The following is a 24,943-nucleotide window of genomic DNA, read 5'->3' as shown; positions in this document are numbered from 1 at the left end:
AAGCCAGGATCCCGGTTTTTCGAATATCGATTTTGGCTCCCGGGAAATACGACTACCTAGTAAATACTCTCCGATTGTAAACGAATCTCCAATAAAACAGCCAATCAAATTACAGAATATTGATGGACGTAAACAACGGAATATTTGACTTACAAAAATTCACAAATTAAAAGCAATTTAGTCATGTTTTGAAAAAGTCAAATAAATGTAGCATAAGCGATTATTCTCTTTATATTCCAAAGGTAAGTCTAGCATTAACATATCAGCATTATGTTTCATATTAGTTCATTTTATGCAATATACCTGCACAGTCAAAACATGTTGAGACAACTAATCTGTCAATATTTTTCAATATTCTATAAACCATTTATTGCATTTTCTGGTCACCGGAAAGATAAACAATAGTTCTTATGGTTAATTGGGTTTCTAGTTATTGTTGTGAGTGATGATTTTGTTTGCCTGTATCTTTTTATGATGAATTTTTAGTAATGGAATTTTAAAAGGCAAGTCTTGACAAGTTCCCCAACTTGCCCAAGATTGGTTGCTGCAAAATATATTATTTTGTAAGAACATGAATTTTGACTTTCAAATGAAGTCAAACATACCATATCTGTTTGAAGAATTTTAGGCTGTGACACAATCTAAATTAAGAGCATATTTAATATTGGTCAAGACAGTGCCAGTGGTCATCTAATTTCACTCGCTTCATTGTACTAGCGGCGATTTGGACCCTTTTACTTTCTTGTCAGATGAGTCAAAACTATGCATGTAGAAATGTTTGTTTGCTGAATTGCAAACATGCTAGGAATGTTGTCAAAGCATTGTTCAAATAATTTAAAGTTTTTGGCTGAATGAAAACTAATAATCTAAAGAATATCGTCTTCGTCTTATTCACATGAAACTTAATGCACATCTTTCTACCTACCTACCTTGTGTCTTCTAGGGAAATGTTTAGCCCTTTAGGCTTGTTCATCCCTTTAGACTACTTCTGTGCAAATCTCCACTCCGGTCTGATTGTTTATCAATGAAAATATTGATGAATTCACTCCGGTCTGATTGTTTACTGATGAATTTATTGATGATTTTAATACACATCACTTAGATCAAAACGTTTGTGTGCCCATAACTTATCCAGTTGTGATTTAAAACTGTTCACGGTGCTACATGTAACAACATTTTGTGGAAGGCCGTTCCAAGTGGATATAGTATGTACGATGTCCGAAAGAATTTAATCGAATAGACTTGTGAGCTTTAGGCTTTGCAAGCTTCAAACAGTGACCTCTTGTTCCACTATTGTCCGCAAAATTGAAAAATACACCAAATCTGAAATAAAAAACGAAGAGGTTAGGGGGTGAAGGGGCTAATATGCTGTCCGTCATTGATCTGCATAATCTCAAAATGGCCCTAGCTAGGCGCCTGGTTTGGTGCTGTGTCAATTTCAAGAAAATTCTATAAACATAGTGCTTTTTTTTCAGATGCCAGGAACAAAGGGTTTACGTGCTACCTCCCCAGTGCATGTGCATGTTGATGATGACATCCCGGTTCACGTGCATGTCAAACAACCAAAAAAGAAAAAAACTGGCACGGTATGGTCTTTTCTATGTTATTTCATGTCATAACTTTGACTTCGGGCTAACAGCCAGCAATGTATGGAAATAAATAGTGTGTGTGTGTCAGTAACTAATTTAAAACCTGAATGAAATCAAATACTGCAATGTTCATGTCAGTTATTTTTCTGCATAAAAATTTGTAAGGATTGAAAAGCCACCACCTGTATTAAAATATAAATAAGTACTATAGGAAAAATGAGCAATCTAATGGAATTTGAAATGTGTCCAAAAGGCAAATTTTATAAAGAGTATTGAGTCCAAAAGGCAAATTTTATAAAGAGTATTAGTTCATCCTTCTTTATTGAGAATAAAATTAAAAACAAAAATTGTGACTTCCATAGCAAAAGTGTGAGTCAATGGACTTGAACATGCGAGAAAGAAGGAGCTCTGTAAACATTCACACAATCTAACTTTTTAAATTAAAAGTACAACCAATTATCATGTTCAATTTTAAATAAAAATGTTTTTTTGTTCCAGACCGTGTGCAAGAAGTTTACACGCAGCACATTGTCGTCCCGAGCCCGCAGTAAGAGCCCGGGGACAGGCAACTGGGTTCCTCCACCCGCTAAGGCTTCCAAGGGGTCCAAGGTCTCATGGCAGGTAGGTGGGGGGTGGGGCATGGGTGTGTTTTTCTTGAGTTGGAGTTTATTGTTATAGTAACCTTTCGTCACCGTGTGGAACCCTTCCCTTAGGGGAGCTTTATGAATTATATATTTACCATTTACACTGGTCTTTATAGGTGTGCACTGAAATATTTACAGTAATAATAAGAATCACCCTTGTATTGTATTGACAAAGTCATATTTTTTGTGTTCTTAATGTTGACTTCAATTGTAGTGACAATTCATGATTTTTAAGTGCCTCTTTTGAAGACTAATGTGTTAATTATGCATTAAGGGAAGTCTGCAAAGGCTTTTTTTATTACAAAAATTGAATTGATTTTTTTATAAGATAACTATGACACACATTGTTATCTAATAAAAAAAATCATATCATTGTGTCAGTGTGTTATGTGGCTTTTTATATATTTTTTATGCCTAAATTTAATTTGATTTTCTTTCCTAGTCTAAGAATAAGAGAGTAAGTTTTGCAGTTTAGTTTCAAGAATTTTTATATATTTAAAAAGTCTTTTAACCCTCTTCTAGAGCTTAGATAGACTTGCCTTCCTTCCTTCCTTTGAGCTGATGCTTAACCAAGAACTTCTGGAATAGTTAGCTAATTGTGACCTACTTAATGCATGTCAGAGATTTCCAGGCATAAAAATGGGTTTGTGTATGTTTCCAGTAGCTATTTTTACCATGTAATGTGTATATCAAAATGATGTACAGTGATTCATTTTGTAGTGAATCCAGGGTCATATACTCATTGTCATTCTTGGGGACCCTGGAGATCCATAAATATGTGTATGATGGGAATGTTTTTAACTAATATGGGCACAGATGTGCTTGGGACTGTCAGATTTTTGCTCAGGACATATTGTTGTGAAATATGTGAATCCCAGGAATTAACTAAAGCAGATTTGACATTTAATCAGTGGATGTGTTCATAATTATCATATAGATTTTTTGTCATGCAATATATTAACCAATGAAATTGAACTTGATTAATGGAATGTAGGAAAACAAATAAATTTTCCAATGGTATTAAGTGTATTTGTTTTAAAAAAGAGAAGTTTATCATCTCTTAAAACCAACTATGATGCATAAATATAAATATTACAAGTTAACTAGTAGACAATGTCCAAATATGTTGTTTTGTTTTATTGGGTTCAACTCTGAAAAAGATCTATTACCGTTATGGAGTTTAGAATGGATGTTTTGTTTTACATTGCTTTCCTATGGGTTCTACAGTGGGTAAGCCCGCTTTGTGCACGACCGGGCAACAGAAGAAAAACGGCGACAAAAATTCACCGACAACGACTCTATTGTGTACGGTAGAAGGCGTAACAATATGAAACAACAATACATGGTGTATACACTTCTGCATGCTGCATGGTCATCTTTTTGAAATTACAATGTAATGCTACTTTTATATGGCAATATTTTACCCTGGTGGTAAATTTCCCCCATGTTTGGAGTTTGTTCAATTTGCCATGGCAATTATAAATGTGCATATAAATAAAGAATGGTAATGGACCAGCAGCTTTTTTGTGTAAAAAGATATTTTTGTAAAATGCTGTCACCTCAACATTCATTTTTTGTCAATCATTTGATTTTTCTGTTAATACCCACAGTTTCTGTACCACAGTATGCTTTAAGTCTCAACCATTTTGTTTCCATTTTAATTCACTGAATTATTTTGTATTATGAACATATCATATGTTTTATTACTTCTACTTATACAAGTTTTAAATTAAAATATCCATCAACTTCATTCAATTATGGTTCTTTCACATTATATATTTGACTTTAATATGGGAACTGGGTTAGTGTTTGTAATGGTTAGCTACATGTATGCATGGCTTTTAACAAAGTCCTTTAAAAGCACAGATGGTAGTCATGAATAATATATTAGACAAGCTTGGACTCATGCAAGTTAAACAAGCAATTAGTGATCAGTCTGCTTGATATTAAGATGTTTTCCATGAAAGTATCAATAATGTTCAGAACTTCAGATTATTAGTCATTGATAATTAATATTTAGTGAAAAAAGGATTCACTTCCCAAGCACTAAGTAGCACACTACTGAACTGACTGTCTTCGACCAAGAGTTTTTTTGTTTTTTTTTTCAATTGGCGTCCTTTGAGTGTAAGCCTTTTGGGTGGCAAATTAAGGGTCTCTGGTTATTTATTATGCTGTCCCAATATTGTTATTCACTTTCAATGAGTTTATTTTGTGGGTCCTGGATTATAGTAGATATGCAAAGTATGTTCAAATTGGGGATACATTGCTAAGAGATGCATAAGGGATTCAAGATTTCTGCATCAAAGAAAAAATACCTGTGATAAAAAATGATTTTTTTGTAGACCAAACCACATTGTGTTTGGTGTCTGCACTGATATCGGTTTGCTGCAGGGAGCCATTTCATCAAGAGTCCAACGAGTTTTTTTTGTACTTAAGAGAGATTAAAAACAGGACTAAATCTCTCCTAAATACAAAAACCACCCCTAAGATTGTTTATGAAATGGCTCAAAGGATTGCAAGAAATGTCCAACATGTATTTGTCGACTGTCTAATATAAGTGACTTCTGTGTGTAATGTGGATATTGGTGCTTGTAGGTCCCTGAAGTGGCGTCCGTGGCGTGGACGGTATGTCTGTTTTCTGAGTCTGCTGGCGTGTAGCTAGACTCACAAGCTCTCAAAACTATTAACAGTTACCTTATTCAAATTTACCCTGCAGGTTATAAACACATGTAAACAATGACTGTATAGAATATGATTAATGTTTATTGTAATAATTTATTTTGAAGTGATCAATCTGAAAAATGAATTTAATTGTTCAGTTTTGAGAGCTGAATGAAATTATTGTTTGGCTCATGTTACTTTTCTCTTTTGGACAGCGAACCATTGACCTACTACATAATTGTGTTGTTTGAAGCTGGTCCATTTTTCAAAGAAGTAGTTGAGCTATTATCATAGCTTTGATGTCATTGTTGTTGTCATTTGCATCATAGTTGTAGTGCAAATACTGTAAAGTCTGCTCAAGATATTCAAACAAAACTTTTTACACAGGTTGCAATAGACAATACACAACTGCAAAGCGAGGCCCAAAACTCTGGCTTAAATATCTTTCGAGTTATGAGTGCTCTTGTTAAAATGTCCAAGAACTAAGAAGTCCTGTTTTGTGTTGAATTTAAAATGTATTTGATTCGCTGCCTGTAGAAAATGAAAAGTATTTGATTGGTTGGCTGTTGAATTTAGAAAGTATTTGATTGGTCAGCTGTTGAATTTAGAATGTATTTGATTGGTTGGCTGTTGTACTAAGAATGGTTGATTGGTTAGTGGTTTTGTTTCAGTTTGTTATTCCTTGCTGCATTTTGTTGAATAGTTTGCTAGTTGTTATCTTTCACATTCATGCATCCATTTTTAGTTAACCTGAATTTTATTTACTTAAAAGAATTTTAGGTGTTTCAGTGTAAAAAAAATATGGCCTTTCTTAATGGCTATGTCTGATTAGATCTGCATGATTATCATTAAAATAAAATCATTGAAAACATACATGATGAAAGAGTGATTTTTTTTTTTTACATAGACTTAAGATGCAATTTTTTTCTCTCTATATTTTAAACAATACATTTACAATCTACATGTTAAGTTTACTCAGAATTCTGAGAAATAAAAGGAATATTGAAACACTTTCATAATAACAGGATCACTATTATTGCCGATATCTGTTCTAAAACCTTTCATTGTAGGATAACCCTTACAGCTTGTTAGAAAACTACCCATTTTATCATAACATATCATACCATATACCAATAATTAAGAGAAGCTGACCAAGTGCCACTTTCCTGATATAGGGTCCCACACATCGTCTCGAGATACACACGCCACGGGACACGTTACGCATGGAAGACCTGAGTACAGACGAGGAAGATCGCGTCCACAATGAAATGCGCCAGTACGAAAACAAGATAGAAAACCTTATGTCTGAAGTTGGTACCCTTAAAAACGAGGTACTACTTGTTAACAAGTATACAACATTGTTTTTTATGCCAATGTTTTTTTTTTTTAATTTTCCTATAACATGTGTCGAATGTGGTCGGGGAGTTCAGGGAAATTGCTTTTTTATGGCATTTGGTTGGGTGTCGTTTGATTGTATTAATTCATAAAGACTGAAGTAAGTTAGTTACCTTTAGTCAGTTGTTTGAAGTTGGTTGGTGTGTTTAACAGAGGGTTTTCAATGAGTGAGTTTTTTGTTATTGTAGATAATTTGTTATGATAAAGTGTGTCTTTAGAAGGTTTTTTGTCATCGTTTAGCAATATGGCACTGCACACATTGTTTTAGTGTTTTGAAACCTCTACTGTTTTTTAAAGCTTCCTCTTTCACAGATTGCCCGTTTGACAACTTTTTCAAAAAAAATTTGTCTCAGAATCAGCTGATTCTAGCATCAATGCTTTCAAATCAGTCATATAAGAGAAGTCACAATAGAACAGATCTAAAACCTCTAACTGCGAAATTTTAAATTTTCTTAAAGCGTTAGTAACGCTTTAAGCCATAAAACATCAATTTTCAAGCGTAAAAATTATTAACTGTGATCTGATCGTTTATCAGGAGTCTTATATTACCGGATTCCAGACATTACTTCAAAATTTGGCTCATTTCAAGACAAAAAAATAAAAAGTTGACAAATAGTCAATCTGTGAGAGTGCAGCTTTAAGACTTTGAAATGTGGTGCGTCCCATCTACCCCTTTCACTCTATTTTACTAACCTGACTCTTGTCCCATTTGAAAGTCTTTTTCACTTAAGAAAAGCAACAAAGAATGCTTTTCATTTGCATGGCAATTAAATTTATTATTTATGGTTTTCATTTATTTGCTAGTTTTTTTTCTGCCTTGGCTTGTAGATAGATTTAGATTTTTTATTATGGATGCAGGATTGTCTTGGTAACAATTAGTATAGTTTTAGCAGATTATTTATGACACCAAAAATGAATACTGTCTCATTTAGTTCCATTCTAGGTTATGGGTTTAATTTGTTTATGAATTAAAATGGTGATGGATTATTCTAAACACTTTAATTTACTGGTGATGGAGAATTTGAAATTCTTGTTTGTTTTATTTTTTTAACCTAAAGTAATTACATGTATTAAAACATGAAAAAAGACGAAAAAAAAGATGTTTAGATATTCAGTTGCAAGACATAGTTCAATATTTATTAAGAAATATGATACACCTTTGAGGGGAATATAGAATATTTATAATAAAAAATGACCAGTCAGCCCACCAAGGTGTTTTTGGCCCATAGATCTACCTTCAGGGGCTGTCTGAATGGTCCTTATAAATTGTCATTACAGTCATATGGTACGACGTTAGATTTGGTTAAACTGTTCTGAAACTTTGGTAATTAAAATCAAAATTATAACCTCAAAAATTACAAAAAAAATAACTGCATTAGTCCTTATTTATAGCTGGGTTGCATCATCAGACTTTGGGTCTTTGGTTTTTTAACAAAAGTGAAATAGGCCACAATTGATAATTGGCATTTCCCGACAGAATCACAAATATACCAGAATCTGATTCTGTAGCCTTGCCATTGGTCAAACTTTTTTTCCTTTTCGTTACAGAAATAAGGGGTTTGGAAGTATAAAAACCACCTGCCTATACTTACAAATGCGTTAAGGGAATCAAACTACAACATATTTATATCGATTGTGGCGTTAAAAAGAAATTATAATTGTGCTGCACTAAATTGATTTTTGAAAACGAGTCTTCCTGCTACTAATGTCCAAAAAACCTGTAATGCAACCAAACAATTTAGTTTATGAACAAGATATCTAAAGCTGAGACTCAATGCTATATTAATACAAATGTTCTCACAAATGTTACTATGGCAACCAGGTTGAGCTACAGAAGACACTTCGTGACCGGGATCAGACAGAGGAGGAGTTAAACACATCGCGACGGATACTTGAGGAGCAGGAACGGGAAATCTATGATTATCGGGAAGACCTGAAGTACACTGAGCGGGAAAATCGTATCCTCAAATCCTCCATGGGCATTTTCCAGGATGAAGCGGAGGCTGTCAGGTAGACTTTATTACAAGTTTGTGATTAAGATTATTGTGCAATCAACAATCTAACAAACCCAGGTTTTGCCAAGCTCCTTATAGCAGCTTCTTCACTTTGCAGTACCGTAATAATGCCATCAAGTATTTTATGTGTCTATTATGTAAATCACATGAAGTCATTAAAAATGTAATATTTCTAACATTGATAGTTAAAAAAAATATTGCATAAACATGACTGTGTAAAAATAACTTTTTTGCATGTAGTTGTAGAGATCTTCTATGATAATCAAGGGAGCCCACTGTGTTATTGATTGAAAGTTAACATGCATCATTAACAGAGAAACAAAAATCAAGTTCAAATAATTTCCTGTATTGCAAGGTAATTCAGTCATCGAAATTAGACTTTTTGAAGAACAAGCACAAATTCTCATACTTGTTCCTTGCATAAAGAAAATCAACAAGCCCTGCTATATGAATTAGGGACATTGTGTTAATTTAGACCTTTGGTAATTCTGAATCCTGCCAAAGTGATCAGCTTACATCATATTTCTTCAGACTTGAGGCTGACATTTTAAGCAGGGAGAGGGAGAAACTTATGAAGAAACTCATCGAGGTTGAGATGGATGGTCAGTCCGCGGCAAAACAGGCCTCCTCACTCCGAGACCTCATACGCAAGTTTAGACAGGTATGAACTTCCCCCCCCCACATCTACATGGAAATTGCATGCACAAGTCTAGGGGTAATTCTCGGCTTTGACTAGATTTGTTTATGTGTGTAATTTAAAATGTAAATAACAAGATAAACCCAACATTTTTAGCCAAAAGAGTCACAAATGATAACTTTGTTTGGAAGTACCAGTATATTCCAACAACGCATGACAGTTTTTAAAACAATAACAATAAAATTCTATGATGACAAGTTTTAAAATGTGTTTATATCTTACATAAAACCCTCTAATAAACCTAAAAACCATGGTGTAGTAGCTTTAAGTGTCCCCAATTGCAGACCCAGAGAACGAGGGTTCGAATCTTGCTACCAGCAGACTTACTTATTTATTTTTTCTCATCACCTAGGTAATTATGTTTATTGAAATTTATCATAAAAGATTTGAATACATAAATATAACTTATAGGCCTTCAAATATATATCAGTTATCTCCCTTGCCAGGACTCGCGTATCTCCCAGGGGGACAGTGCAAAGCTCTCTAAGCAGAAGGACCTGCTTCTGGAAAAACTGGCCGACTTTGAGGCAACCAATCGCACACTCCGTCGGTTTCTACGGGAACAACACAAACAGGAGGCTGCGGCGGTACGCCTGGGCGAGCAGCGCGATATGCTTATAAAGAAACTGGCTGACACAGACATATCGAATGAGGTATGGTGTTGATTTCTTTATTATTATGAAGTAATTTCTGTTTCACAAGTACTGGTAGGTTTATTAAATTTCACAAGGTTTTAATATTTGTGATTTTTCTTTCTTCTGTAGATTATTTTTTATGAGTTTGAGAGAAAATCACTTTGTGAGGTTTAGAGATTAATATCTGACCTCAAGTTAAATTGGTGAACACATGCTTTTATTTGTTATGAAAATAATAATTGAATTAGCATGTTCTATAGACAATTGCCAAGCTGGTAGTGGAGAGAGGTATATTGCTCATTTTTAAAACTAGCACAATAAGCATTGTTTAATATAATTTATTTTTTTTATGTTCAGAGAATTAAGGTATGTGATATGCACAGTTACATGTACAATAAAATTGTTGAGTAATTTCATTGGCACACAAGTAGAAATTCAACACGACTCACTAATGGTCAAGTAGAGTGATGTTGTGTGTATAGAATGTATTTTTTTAGAAATGTATCAGGTTATTTTTTACTTTCAAAAATCATGTACATGTACTTAATATGAAGAATAAAATGGGATAAGTGGTAAAGGGTGGTGTATTTTGCACAAGCAATTATCATGCGAAACTAGGGCTTGCTAAGCAATGGTATAAGATCTTGTTCACTTGCTATAGACACTTTAACCACCGTGGATACCTGGTTTGGAGGTCACTCTTCTTTTTATACAGCATCATTGCTTTTGTGAAATCAACTCTGTGTTTATGCACATTCATGTGGTCTGGAGGTGTTGCTTAAGCTGTTAACTGTTGAGTGCTCTAAACCAATTCCTATGTAACAGTATTTTAGCGAAGAGCCTTTTATAGTACCCTGTGGATAGCATTTTGTTGCCTCAATAAGGCTATTTTTATTAAGGTTGTTGCACAAAAAATCTGCAACTAAATTAAATTGCATAAATCATTTGGGCTTTCTGGAGGCGGGCTTAAATACTTAAATGCTGTTTTCTTATTGTTTACAATTTTTAAATAAAATCAGGTTTTTGATTAGATAAGGGGGGCTTTAACATCTTATTCTCGAAAATCACAACTCGCCCCAGCTTTTAGTAAATTAATCTGCCTATGCCAGAGCTCTAAGGTAATTGTACTGTTGCTGAGATGTTGGTACACGGGCACACGACACTGTCACTTGTATTGCCTTCACCTCATGTTGCCTTCATTAGTCATAATTCGATCATTCGTAGCATCTCTGGCTGCTGTGGGTAAGTTTTTTCATGGTCGTTGAGGCATGTCACAGCATCTAATCATTGTTTGTGTATTTGTTTTTGTCTAGAAACAAGTAAATATGTCATATTAAAATAACCTTTGAACTTAGCAATAACTTTAACACTGATTAAGGTATTTGAATGAACTTTGGTACACATGTTACCATAGACAGTGTGCATAAGTGATGTTGCCAGAGACAAAACGAATGTGTAGCAAAGCTTCAATAATTGACATGGCATCTAAATCTGATTAAGACTGCTCTGACCTATTTCATTTAGCAAAATAATATTCAATCAAAGTCCATGTACATTTGTTTAACCAGGGTTATCACGTGACTTGTACATCTCTCCAATGTTGGTTTAACGGTTATAAATATCAGGGTGGTTCAGCATCATGTTGTTGAGTTATGCCCCTTGTTCAACTGAAAAACAGATGAGCGTTAACATTCGCTCCACAATGCACTCGTATCATACAACCTGTAGTTTTACCTGCAGTTGTATTTAAATATTACTAAAATCAATGACTAAGTTAATCTTCATTGAAGGCATTGATTGTTGTTCATAATCATTGTTTAAAAGTTGTGATATTTTTTGTCCGAACACTTAGACTGTAGAAACATTCGCACTGGTTGTTGAGATACAGAATTGCATAATTATAATAAATGCACTTTAAATAGTGGATGATATTCATGTGTTGACTTTCCAGTAGAAGTTTTATGCTTAGAAAAATCAGATTGGTCTGTTTTCACTGTACTGGTAATTTTCAATATAGAAATATGAATCCTACTAATTCTGCATTAGGTTACCATTTTATCAACAACTCTTCACTGATACTGTTTAAATCAAGCTGGACCTTTGTTGATTTTAATAAACTTGCCTTATAAACCACAGTTTTAAAAGAGTTTATTAGTAGAACTGGTAAAAAGATATTTTGCCCTATGTCTATGTAACACCATAATGAATAATTGATGTACAGTCAAACCCCATTGGCTCTAACTCCCAGGGACCAGCAAAAATACCTCGAGCCTCATAAAATTTGAGCCAAGCGGACCTTCAGTATGAAGAAATTGGTCCTTTACATCCAGTTCAAGCCAACAAGGAATTCGAGCCAAGCAAATTCTAGCTGACCGGGTTCGACTGTAGTTAAAATAACATCAAGGGTACCAAACCACTGTATTTTAAATTCATCACTTCAAGTTGATAACCTGATGCCATAAAACCCAAGATAACATTGATTAAGACTTTGAAGGTGCTTAATTTTAGTGTCATTTTTTTCCAGCGTCTGAAATCTGAGCTTATCGACCGGGATCGAATGGTGGCGGAACTCCGGGTACAGATCGAGTCAAACAGGGTAACTGTTCTGCCAGATTTTCCAGTCATATTTACATATTTCAAATACTAACATAAAGTAACGCTTAGCATAGAAAGGTCTCTACCACATAGAAGATATGTTGGCAGTGATTAGAAAATCTTTAATACAATTACTAGTCTGTTTGATACAATTTCGGACATGATAAAAAGTGAATAGATAATTTCTGTTTCTGCATGTAATTATTATATCAGAGTGGTAGAGATCATTTACTAGTATTTAAATGATATTCAGCTGGTTTTTGACATTTGAGAAGAACATTTTTTCTATAGAGCTAATGAAGAGCACTTTTTATCAAAAATAAATAGTGAAGATATGTAATGTTTTGAAGAATGTTGTGTCTGTGTCTGATGTTATATTGATGGTGTTTTGTAGCTGTTTAAAAAGTTGAAAAAGCGTTTAACAAAAGTAATGGTTTTACATACTAACCCTCCCTCTGTGGCGCCCCACCCCCTCCCACTGAAAGGATTGCAAACCCCACAACTAAGCCATGTCATGGGAAAGTCAGCAATGTTTTACTTCTATAACATACAAATACAGTAAAACTGCGATCGCTCGAGGTCGCCAGGGACCGAGCCAAAACCTCGAGGGAACCGATGTTTCGAACGACCCGATTTTCAATTTTCCAGTTTGATATGAAATATCTTTCAGTGTATTTTAAGTTTGAAGTCGTCAAACAGATGGTTTACCAAGACACCGATTATGTGTTGCGTTTTGGAAATCGCTAATATGTTCAAAGTTCGTCTTAAACTAAATGTAAAACGCAAAAGAAAAAACAATAAATGAATAAATAGAAATGTTTATTTTAACAAAAAAGCACATTTTCGTAACAAGCAACATTTGTATCACAGTACATATTGTGGCATTAGTCAGATTTAAGTTTCGCAAAATCAAGGATTTTGATTGGCGCATCTTGTAACAAGATGTCGGTTTCGCGAAACTGTTCAATCCGATGTTGAATTGATATGGTAGTGTTTTATTCATATTTTTATTACTCATTTAAATTTCTCACAATTAACTTCTTATCAGTAACTTCTCATAATTATCATCTCAAATGCCCATATCAACTAATATCGGTCATGCGTTAACAATGAAAAACGGTTTTTCACACCTTATCAAATTGCCTTTCAACTGTCATTGCAATTTTTACAACTTGCGAAAATTTTAACACCTAGCAAATGTTTGTTTATTTTGGAACACGCGTTCGGGAAAAAGTGTGAAATTATGTCCTCGAGGGAGCCATAAGGTTTTGTGCACGATTTGTGTACTTGGGACCGAGGATATTGCTCGACTGCTCGACATAATTAGGTTTCGAGGCAGCATGGGTATATTTTATATGAAAATAGAAGGAAAAAAGTTCGGGACCAAGCTCCGACCTCGAGGGTAGCCGGTTCTCGAGCGACCGCTTGTTCGAGGGAACACAGTTTCACTGTATATATATTGGGCGATTCATAACTTTGTTAAAGTTGACAATGTGATTAACAACGTCTTTGTTAACTTTTAAAGGTGAACTATTTCATGATTTGTTCATAATTTTAAATAAAACTAGTACAGCTGAAATATTTGTCTCAAATCTTGTAATGGATGCTGCAAGATAAAATGGATCTATAAACCTAGAGCATGTCAAGATTTGAAAGTTAACAACAATGACGTTAACAATGTTATTAACTCTAACAAAGTTCTGAACAAGTGCCCCAATGTGTGTGATGTTACTTTAAATATATGGAGAAGATTAGTTTTATTCTTTGTGTGTAAAACAAAATATGATTGAACAAGAAATTTATATTAATAAATTAACTTAATTTAATGTACACTGCTGAATTCTTTCAGCAACATTTTGTTTGCTCAAATTTCCTTTGGCATGGCTGTCACTCACAAAATTCACACCATATATTCAAAATTACATGTTAGCAGGGAAAATCTGTTTTGTATTATGTCCAGTGTTTGTTTGTTCAGCAGTTTATGTTCATTTGGAGATGTAAAATTTGTGTGCTTTAGTTTTGTTTCATCCAATATGTGTCAATGGAATTTTATTTACTTTTTTTTTCAATTCACTTACCCTGATTCATTTGAGATACTTTAGAGAGAACATCTTAAATTCCTAAGATAAAAGATGAAATGTCCATATTCTTAAGCTAGATATCCCGGTAAGCTAGATTTTCAAATATTTTTTCCAACATGAAACTTTTATAAGGATGTTAAAACAATTTTTTCAAATATTGTCTAAGCTAAAATAGGAACTTGATAACCATGTAAAGCTGTGTAACCATATAGTCCCCCTTAGTTACTATGGCAACACTAGAGCAGGTGCCCTTTTCTGCCCGTATCTAGGAGGAGAACTTGCAGCTAACGAAGCTACAGAGCTCGATGGAGGCGACACGAGGCCACCTCCAGAAGGAACTGCGAACAAAGGAGGCCGACTGCAACAGAATGGCCGTCCAGATCCGGGTACGTGATTCTCCGCACTGTGACTGGATACCAAATTCCTTCACTTATGCCATAATTTAGAATCCAAAAACTCTCCAAAGATATTCAGGTTATGATTGGTGATTTCCTACACTTTGTCGGGATATTATTCTCTTCTATTATATTATCCTTGATTTTGATGCTTAAAGTTGACATAAATGTTTAGTTCAGGGTATCTGATTACCTGCACCATTCTGGAAAAATATCCTTGAATAATCCTTGATTTGGAATCTAAAATCTCTATATAGATATTCAAATAATGGTTCATGACTTCCCAATGTGTGTCTGGATATCATTTCCTTGAATTATCCTTGATATAGAATCTAAAATCTCCATATAAGTATTCATATTAATGTTCGTGATTTCCCAAAGTGTGTCTGGATATCATTTCCTTGATTAATCCTTTATTAGGAATCTTAATTCTCTGCATCAATATTCAGTATGTGGTGCATGACTTCCAAAAGTGTTTCTGGATATCATTTCCTTTAATTATCCTTGATTCAAAATTATTTTTTTTTAGTTTAGATTAGGTTTTGTGACTGGCCACACTGCATTACCGCTAAAATGCTGAATACCATTTCTTGATATTATTTTGATTGATTAAATAAAACTCCACATAAATGTTCAGATTAGGGTCTGTGATTGGCAATAGGCAGTAGTGCTTAAGTGTTGAATACCATTTCCTTATAACATTTGATCTATAAACAAAAAATGAAATGTATTGGTGCTAAATTGCTGAATACATGCACATTTCCTTTTATCATGTTTGGTTTAGAAACTAAATCTCTTCAAACCATGTAAAACAGATGTAAAAGTATAATTAGTTAACAAAATCCTAAATGATGCTTTTATACGTGCGTACATCTATGACGGACGACAATTCTGTTTGCCAGACCAAAACCCCCATCATATTTTTCATCCAGCCTAGTTACCTGAGTGTAAGATATAGTCCAGACCTAGATACAGTTTGGCCCCGCATTGCTTCACACAGCGCATTACAATGCTAGATGCTTTCAAGCAATGCTTTTGTAAAAGTATTTGCTCTTCTGGGTTTTTTTTCAAAGAAAAAAAGTTGAGGTATTGTCATAACCTTGGTGTCGTTGTCTCAAAACATTTTAAAGTGATACTCATATTTAAAATCAATACATACACATGTATAACAAATATAAAGTTTGAGTGATAAACTTTTAATTACGTACTAAATAATGCATTTACGGAAAATATTAATTTCTGATAACAAAATTCTGTCTTTAGTAATTGCCAAGTTATGTCCCTTGTTCATCTAGTAAAATAACAACAGACCAGCATTGATGTTCCCAGCGTCGCTCTCTTGTTATATGTATATGTACAGAACTATACTGGATGTGTACAGTTGGTTTGGTGTGGTTTTGAATGGGTGTCTCGGTGGTTAACAATTACTGGTAGAGATTTTTGTAGATATTTGATTAGCCATGTATAGCTCTATAGATATTTTTGGAACTATATATTGTTTAGAATGGCATGGGTGAGAAGTGTATGGTTGATTCAGTGATTGGTGCATGTATACATATTTTGTAAATGAATAAAAATAGCTGGTGTGTTAATGACATGAATATATCTAGTGCAGATACACCTTTTATTGTATCACAAAGTATGTTCAGTTAGTATCTCAGTCAAGAAATAATTGTTACCCGAAATCAGTATATTTACTTATAAGAAATGTGTTGTTTTTCCTAGACTTGTCTGCTAGTGTATTTTGAATTTCACATATACTGGCAAATCTACATTAACTTTCATATTGTGCAATCATTTACTTTTGCTGGAAAAATTTATTGCACAAAACCATTCAAATTTGACATATATACATTGTCATGTTCACTATTTGTTTTGCTGATTAATGTGGCTTTGTCTATGGATTTATGTGAACTGGATCATGAATAATCCAAAATTGATACTCTACAAAAGAAAATGATCTAACAGCGCACTGTAGATTGTTTAAATTTTGCAAAGATTTTTTATAATATGCCATTTTCTGAGCATAAACCAGGTTTAAGTTTAAAACCTAGCAAAATATTTATTTACTGAAAGTTGCAAATGATTGAGGATTTGTGTCACATTTTTCTAACCTTGTGAATTTGACCAAAAAAATCACAAAATCCTAACAATCTGCAGTGTTGTAGAAATTATGATTTAGGTTTCATGTGTCATTTTCTATTATTACCCCCCTTTTTTCTCCCCAGACTCTGGAGAGTGATTGCGCCCAGCAGACGATCGAGATCGATCACCTTCGCAACCTGGTTGCCACGGCAAAGGAGCGTGCAGAACGTGACAAAGAGGCACTCAAGAAAGCTACCAGGTTTGTCAATAAGCTGCACCTTACTATTCTTCTTTTCTGACATTTTTGCTTTTATAAGAGTTAGTCATGTTAATATTCAAGAATAAATGCACTATGGGGAATGCTTGCCGATTTATGAAGAAAATTTCTGCTTCTCGATACTAAGTGGATACATTTTTGAATCCTTAATGTGTTAGGACTTTTACATAGCGTGTTCTGTTATTATTGATCACCCAGAGTGTGTTGTGATTAGACCATTTCACTAGCCTGTCTGTTTTGTTTGTAAAAAAAAGGGCACAAATCATTTTGAAATTATAACAAGTCACTTAGATCGAATATTTGAACATATAACTTAGAGAGTTTGCTTATTTAGCTTTTAAGAATAAATATATACAACTTTGTACAAGTGTGTTTCCAAATGATTTCCTTTGCTTACCTAACCTTAATTTTTTTTATTATGCCTTATTGTTCAAAAGGAAGTTATGTATGAACAGAGCTTTTTCTTTTATGAATATACTTGGTTTTGATTGACCTATTTCAGATTTTCATTATGTTGTTGGTACTAATTGCATGGGTTAAATGACATCCTAACTGTTTATCTTTTTCACCTGTACCCTTTCATTTATCGAATGACAACTTGCCTACGCTGCTTTGATGCCGTAACATGAGTTCAACATAAACATACTTCATTGCCATTTACATCTCGTTTTATACTCCTTCAATAAGTAGCAATTTATCAATGCAAATTTTAGTTGGCAATATTTCTGCTCAGTTCTTATTATTTAAAGATGCAAATATATGCTTGACATTGGCAAATTATGAGGTATGAATATACAATACAATTGGCTGATGGTAGACCATGTGATTGAAAGATACACTATGATTGGATGATGGTTAGACATGTGCTATACAAATAGAATTTGATTGGTTGATGAAAGAACATGTGATATATTGATAAGTGATTGGCTGATGTGTGATACTATGATGCAATAGAATTGGCCAATGGTTATTATTTAATACTGATACTATAATCTTACAACATGATTGGTTGATGATTGAACATGTGATATGATATTTGAATATGATTAGCCGATGGTTATGCATGTGATATTATCATGAGATATGATTGGCTGATGGTTGATGATATGACCAATAGAGTACAGAAGCAGAAGGCAGCTATGAGCGAAGACCGTGCAGAGCAGCTAGCAGCTGAACTTCTTGAAAAAGATGCAAAACTGGAGGATGTGAGAACCTCACTAGAAGAAGTCTCCCTCAGACTTGAAAAATCTGTAAAAGAGAGATCACAGTCTGCAGCTGAAAACACTGCCCTGAAAACGTAAGTAGAGGTTACACTACACCTGTGTGTACTGTCATGGTCAGTGATTGTTTCTGCACACAGTGCAATGCAAATATAGCTTAGTGCTTACTGCAATTGTCCTTATATACGTACATGCCCTTATAGATGTAAAAGGGGTCTTTTCCTGGGCATTTCCACAGATTCTAGGACCTTTATAAAGCTTATCCTGATCCAAAACATACCAAATTGAGCTTATTTTACTGTAAGATGATGTAGCAGTCGGCCATTTTGTTGACATCAAATCTGTACCTTAGTGTACTACTCTACGGTTATTGACAATTCTGGACAAAAGTGCAAAAGATCTTAAAATGACATGCTCAGGGGATGTGTATAGGGACAAATACGGTAGTTCTTAAAGGATTCTAGTGGAACAAGAAAAAAAGTGTGCACAATCAAAGCATGAGATGGATGACCATAAGTTATTACAGTAATGTTATTCTATAAGTACTTGTAGATAGTGCTAGTGTGGGATTTATTTTTTAATTGTATTTTTGCTTTTTTGATAGAAGCTTGAATTAGTTTAATAGAATAGTTTTAAGTAGTTCACAAAGGCTTAGTACATTGTATGCTGCAAAATGTTTCACTAATATTATGATTATATTTGTTTTAGGAGTGACAGGTTTGAATTATATTCCTTCTTAGCTTTCTAAATTATTTTTATACAGATTTTTCTCAGAATGTTTGTATTCCTCTTAGGAATGAAGTATAATGTCCTGGATAATGATATATATTCTCCACCCATTATGTATATCATTGTAACATCCATATGTATCATTTATGAGTTGATTTTTTTTATTTTAACATAGGATATTTATCATGGCCATTCTTCTAATGTCATTAGCTATTAACAGTAGCTGTTCTTGCTTTTAAAAGTGCATGTTTTACTTTTAGTGTGGATTTTTTTACTAAATATTAAAGCATGGTTATCATGGAGAACTATTTTAAGTCAGGAATGTATAGGATGATATTGATAACATCTCTTTGTAGATTATCTATATTTGATTGTTACATGGGTTTAAAAATTACTAGCTAAAGGACTCCAATGTTAGCTCCATATAATGATATTTTTTTTTATGAACATTTTTTTTTTTATTAAAGGTATTTTGCCATATTTGCCTATTTACTTTAAACATGACATCCGTCAAGGATTGGATTTGATTTTCAGATGTTAAACATATACCAACAACAACAACATCTAAACCCCTCTAAACACACAGGTACATGGGCACACATTTTACCAACTGATACACCATCACACCATTCATAATTTTACATGAGTACATTTTACATGTTCAAATTTATAACTTACCCTTTGAGTCATTAGAGGAATATCCGTAAATTGATAAATCTGATTTGAGGTCTGAATTGTTATTTGTATAGCAGGACATAATAAAGTCATTTTTTATAATTACCTCCCCTGTTTGCATGTTATACATAACCTCCTATGAAAACTATGCAATTTCTTTATATTATTGCACCCCTTGTTTGCACAGATATTACCTCCCCTGATATTCAAAATCAGTGCAACTATTATCTAATTACTTTCCCTGTTGGCACAAATGTTAAATTACCTCCCCTGAATATGGAAACAATGGAACTTTGTTATCTAATTGCCTTGTTTTACACACTTTTAACTTCTTCCCAGGATATGAAAACGATTTAAATTTGTTATCTAATTTCCACCCTTGCCTCCAATGTTTTGCTCACAAATAATATCCCCTGTGTCCATGTTTTTTACCTCCCCTGAATGTGAAAGACAATTGAAAAACTGTATACTGATTTGTCTTCCCTGTTTGCAGGCGTATGGAGGAGCTGGAGTCCCTTCTGGAACGTGTGGACCATAACTCCAAGGTTCAAATAGAAGAGCTCACTTCCAAACTCCACAGCAGGGCATCTGAAGCCTCCGGCCTTAGTCTAGAGAACGAAAGACTCAAGGTGCGTCATGCAGGGTTATATTGTCTTTATAGGTTAAATGATATATATATATATTGATGTGTACATGATTTTTTACCATTCTAACCTAGTGTAGGTAATTATTGGTGTAGGACGCATAACTTGGCAAGGCTTCCAAGCTGTCTGGCCTTAGTCTTGAGAAAAAAAGGCTGAAAATCAGTCTTGCTGTTTCATAATGGCCTTTAAACTTTTTTTATGCCCCCGATGGTGGGCATATTAAAATCGCACCGTCCGTCCGTCCATCTGTCCGGACTGTCCATCCGTCCGTCCGGCTCAATAACTCGTGTCCGGGCTGTAACTTTCCCTTGTATGGACAGATTTTAAAATAACTTGCCACATGTGTTCCGCATACCAAGACGACATGTCGTGTGCAAGACCTGTGTCCCTACCTCTAAGGTCAAGGTCACACTAAGTGTTTATTCACAATGGAGTGCTGCATATAAGGACATAGAGTGTAGGTTGTCGTGTCCGGGCTGTAACTTTCCCTTGTTTGGACAGATTTTAAAATAACTTGCCACATGTGTTCCACATACCAAGACGACGTGTCGCGTGCAAGACCCGTGTCCCTTCCTCTAAGGTCAAGGTCACACTTAGGTGTTTATTCACAGTGGAGTGCTGTATATAAGGACATAGAGTATAGGTTGTCGTGTCAGGGCTGTAACTTTCCCTTGTATGGACAGATTTTAAAATAACTTGCCACATGTGTTCCACATACAAAGACGACATGTCGCGTGCAATACCTGTGTCCCTATCTCTAAGGTCAAGGTCACACTTAGGTGTTTATTCACAATGGAGTGCTGCATATAAGGACATAGAGTATAGGTTGTCGTGTCCGGGCTGTAACTTTCCCTTGTATGGACAGATTTTAAAATAAATTGCCACATGTGTTCCACAACCCAAGACGACGTGTCGTGTGCAAGACCCGTGTCCCTACCTCTAAGGTCAAGGTCACACGAAGAAGTTGAATTTCTGCTAATTCTGCTAATTCTGTCTGATCATTTTAGAGCAAGAAAATTGTTGAAACAGAAATACAGAAAAATCAGGTATCATAAATGTACCTTGATGTTCACAGCAGACAATAATTTTATTTGAATGCACAAAAAATTATGTCATTGACTAACAAGATTATTTGGTTATGTTTTAGGTTTTTTATTTCACTATTATTTCCGTCATGTTTGCATGATTGCATTTTGTAATAATTCAACACTCAAGACCAGTACTAATACATGTTTCTTTCAGATTGAGATTTTGAGTTTTGTGAGCCATTTCCACAACATAAATAATTGAAAACCTTATACATGCTAAAACATTTGCGATTTTCAAATTATTTAGAAATGGCTCACTTAATAATCTGAAGATTGATTTAATTTTTTAAGGTCCAATTCTGTAAGAACGGTTTTTGCATTTTGGGGCTATATTTTTGGAGGTGTAAAATCTGTGACACATTCATTTCATCAAGAGTCAAGTTAATTTGAATAATTCACAACGTTGTTAATTTGTGACTTGATCAAGTTGCAAAAAAAGGTAGAAATTAAATTCACACAAAATTAAATCAATCCACAGTTATCTTTGCATGATGATATCTGATTATCACATTATTTCTGTATTGTTTATTTACGCATGTACAGTCGGCCATTACGACAATAGAGACAAAGTTTGCTCAGGCTGATGAAGAGCTCATGCAGCTCCGCTCCAACCTCAAGCACTACGAGAACCTCGTGGATGAGTATAAGACTCAGGTGAGTTGACCTTGACCTTCAAAGTGACTTTTAACTGGACCCTTACTCACCCTTGCCCTTAAATGTGACCTCAGCCTAAGCTTTAATACCCAATGTCATACCCAACTGACCTTTCTTTGTATTGTATTTAAATCTGACCCTTCTAAAGTCATCTGGCTTTGACCTTAAACTTGACCTTTAGTCGGCCCCTAACACCAAATGTTTAAGCCTATATACTTTATTATGATCAAGTTAAAGTAACTGTTCAAGGTATATAAGCATATAAAGTGATCGACATGAAATTTTAGGTCATTTACAACATTAATATGAGATTTGTTGTAATGTCCAGTTATTTCATGACACTCTTTACTTTCAATCTGTGGCCTTGACCTTTAGTTTGACCTTTATTTTGAGACTAAACCCTGACATTGATGACTCATCTCAACTTCGGTCCTATGATGGCTGATGTTGACACTTAAATCAACAACCAAGGTTATAACATTAACTAAAATAATAATTTGTTTGTGTAAAAAAAAAGTCAAAAAGATTGGACAGCTTGATTGGACAAATGCAAAAGTAATTTGAACTTGTTTATTCTTGTTATTGTTATTGTTTTTGGTACAAACAGGGATGTGATTTGTCCGCGGATTCGCGGAATTCCGCGGATGTAATGGCCCTAGAGACCCCCGCCCCCCCCCCCCCAAAAAAAAAAATAAATAAAAAAAAATATATATATTTTTTTATTTTTTTTTACCTGAAAAAAATTATTTGGTTGCTTTCAGTTGTTTAAGTTAATATTCATGTTTGTTTCAAATTTAAAGTCAGGAGAGCCCTCATAAGAGCTTCTAAAAAGCCAAGGCCGAAAATGTTTCAGCCATCCAGCTGCCAGGTCAATCACATCCCTGTACAAATAAACTATTATATATAAGATAAAACATAACTTTAAATGTTATACATATTTCTCATTGTTTTAATTTATTAATATAAAATCAATACAATGTACATAGATGTACCTAACGTGTTTTGATTTTCAAAAATAATTATACGCTCAAAAGTATACATGAGCCTGATTTCATATTATTTATGATAAGATTTTTTAAATTGCACTGTTGTAAATAATATTGTTTTCACTTTGTTAGTGTGGTGTTGTATTTGATGTTTCACTATAAGATTATTTAGATAGCCTAGTCTGTTGGCTTTGGGTTTTCTTCATTGCACACATTTTTGCACATTTTCATCTTAAGTTCAGTCATGTAACATTCGTCTATTCAAAAGTAAGTCATTGTAACATTCATGTATTCATACGTAGGTCTTAGTAACATTCAATTTCCCTTAAATATATAGCTTGTCTGCTTATAGGTGCCAAAAAACTATTCTTGCTCTTTTGTAAGTAATTAGTATTTCTTTCTAAATTTTAGTATATTCAAAACTTCAGGTAACGAATAATAAAAACAAAACAAATCACACAAAAAAATAATCTTTGCATGGCTAATGTTGATATAAGCATGACAGAATAGAGTCTAGAAGGTTTTCTTAGTAGTTGGAGATTGCACGTAATTTTCTTCAGATGAACCGTTCCCGCCGCGATGTCGAGGATACTGAGAGCGAACTGCACGAGACGCGTAGAGACAATGAACGACTTAAGCTGGATAGCAATTCTGAGTTAGAAAAGGCAAGCCACTCTGAATTTCAGTCAGTGTTGTAATTAACTCATAGTTGTTTAAATGAGATGGTAATGAGATCTCCCTTTCGAGCAAAATAGCCATTTAATTTTCATTTTTTTTATGAATTGATTGTCTCCCTTTCAATATTAATGGCATATATTTTGAGTTGATTGTCTCCCTTTGAAGCAAAATTGCCATTTAATTAGAATTTTCAGAAGAAGTCATGCTTAGTAGTAGAACAAATTATATTATTGCATAAGACTTTCCAGGAAGTTAATGACCTTTTGAAGATTGTTTTAGTCCCTTCAGTCGTAAATAGTGCATACTTTGTGTGCATGATCACATCATATATTAGATAACTCGTACTCACTCAGTCACATTTAGCCTCGTACAGTATTGTGCTAGAAATCTGGAACAGAGAGACTTTATCTAAAGTCTTTCTTACATCTTCTTGATGTACAAAGTTTCATATAAATGACTGTGTAAATAGTCTTTATTATTCATGTAGAAGCCTTATAATTTCGTAAGGTTCTTTTTTATTCATTTTTAATTTTTTAAATATGATTATTTCAAAAAATAAATGTTTTTAAATTTAAACAATATACACACAGTATTATCAAATATAATCATCCATTGGTCTTTCTTAAAATAAAAAAGGCAACCAAGACAAAATATAAATACAAAAGTTGCCCTAAATTGGCTGGCACTGTATTTGAATATTGTGAATTTTGTGAATTTTCCAAAAAAAAATAAGCACAACACAGCACAATGGTATCTCTGTGGGTTCTGTGTGTTATGTTTGTTTGATAATGGTCATGAACGGTTCAGCGAGCAGCGTCAATTACTGGTTGTTGTTGCACACACAATTGTTAATTATGCACTTGTTTTATACTGCTGCATGAATGTATACTGCTATAGCTTGCTGCGGGAGTTGTACAAAATCTGCCCACACACACCAAGATCCCCATTCTTTTCAACTATTTTATCATTGTGTAAATGAAATACTGGAATGAAATGACAATTTATGCAATACATAATTACAATGAATAACCATGGAAAAAATAAATAAATAATGAATACCATATGGAGGGGAGTTTTGTCCGCCTGCACAAAAACTGGTTTGTGGGGACAGGGTATTCTTAGACGGGGAGTTTTTTTCTGTCTCCCGGTCGTTGCGTGTTTGTAAATGTTGCTGTGAAGCCTTTGAGTGTTGCATTAGCT

General features: G+C 34.1%; 1 protein-coding gene across 9 annotated transcripts in view; it reads left to right on the top strand.

Moving 5' to 3' along the window:
* Positions 1 to 126: 126 nt before the first annotated feature.
* Positions 127 to 24,943, top strand: part of LOC128224113 (outer dense fiber protein 2-like) — a 34,255-nt gene continuing 9,438 nt past the window's right edge. Inside the window, exons 1-15 of one of the 9 annotated variants that reach the window (XM_052933789.1) lie at positions 127 to 242; positions 1,476 to 1,586; positions 2,088 to 2,210; positions 2,676 to 2,690; positions 6,070 to 6,225; positions 8,112 to 8,299; positions 8,836 to 8,965; positions 9,448 to 9,654; positions 12,161 to 12,232; positions 14,582 to 14,698; positions 16,936 to 17,051; positions 18,187 to 18,366; positions 20,187 to 20,322; positions 21,969 to 22,079; positions 23,626 to 23,730. In XM_052933789.1, the coding sequence (XP_052789749.1) occupies positions 1,476 to 1,586; positions 2,088 to 2,210; positions 2,676 to 2,690; positions 6,070 to 6,225; positions 8,112 to 8,299; positions 8,836 to 8,965; positions 9,448 to 9,654; positions 12,161 to 12,232; positions 14,582 to 14,698; positions 16,936 to 17,051; positions 18,187 to 18,366; positions 20,187 to 20,322; positions 21,969 to 22,079; positions 23,626 to 23,730 (1,767 nt within the window). In that variant the 5' untranslated portion in view covers positions 127 to 242. The remainder of the gene's footprint in view (positions 243 to 1,475; positions 1,587 to 2,087; positions 2,211 to 2,675; positions 2,691 to 6,069; positions 6,226 to 8,111; positions 8,300 to 8,835; positions 8,966 to 9,447; positions 9,655 to 12,160; positions 12,233 to 14,581; positions 14,699 to 16,935; positions 17,052 to 18,186; positions 18,367 to 20,186; positions 20,323 to 21,968; positions 22,080 to 23,625; positions 23,731 to 24,943) is intronic. The other 8 variants (XM_052933791.1, XM_052933798.1, XM_052933793.1 and 5 more) reach the window with 8 other exon arrangements.

The sequence above is a fragment of the Mya arenaria genome, chromosome 17 (assembly GCF_026914265.1).
Source record: "Mya arenaria isolate MELC-2E11 chromosome 17, ASM2691426v1".
Lineage (NCBI taxonomy): Eukaryota > Metazoa > Mollusca > Bivalvia > Myida > Myidae > Mya > Mya arenaria.
The sequence above is the reverse complement of the archived record's forward strand: the minus strand, read 5'-3'. Positions and strand labels throughout refer to the sequence as shown.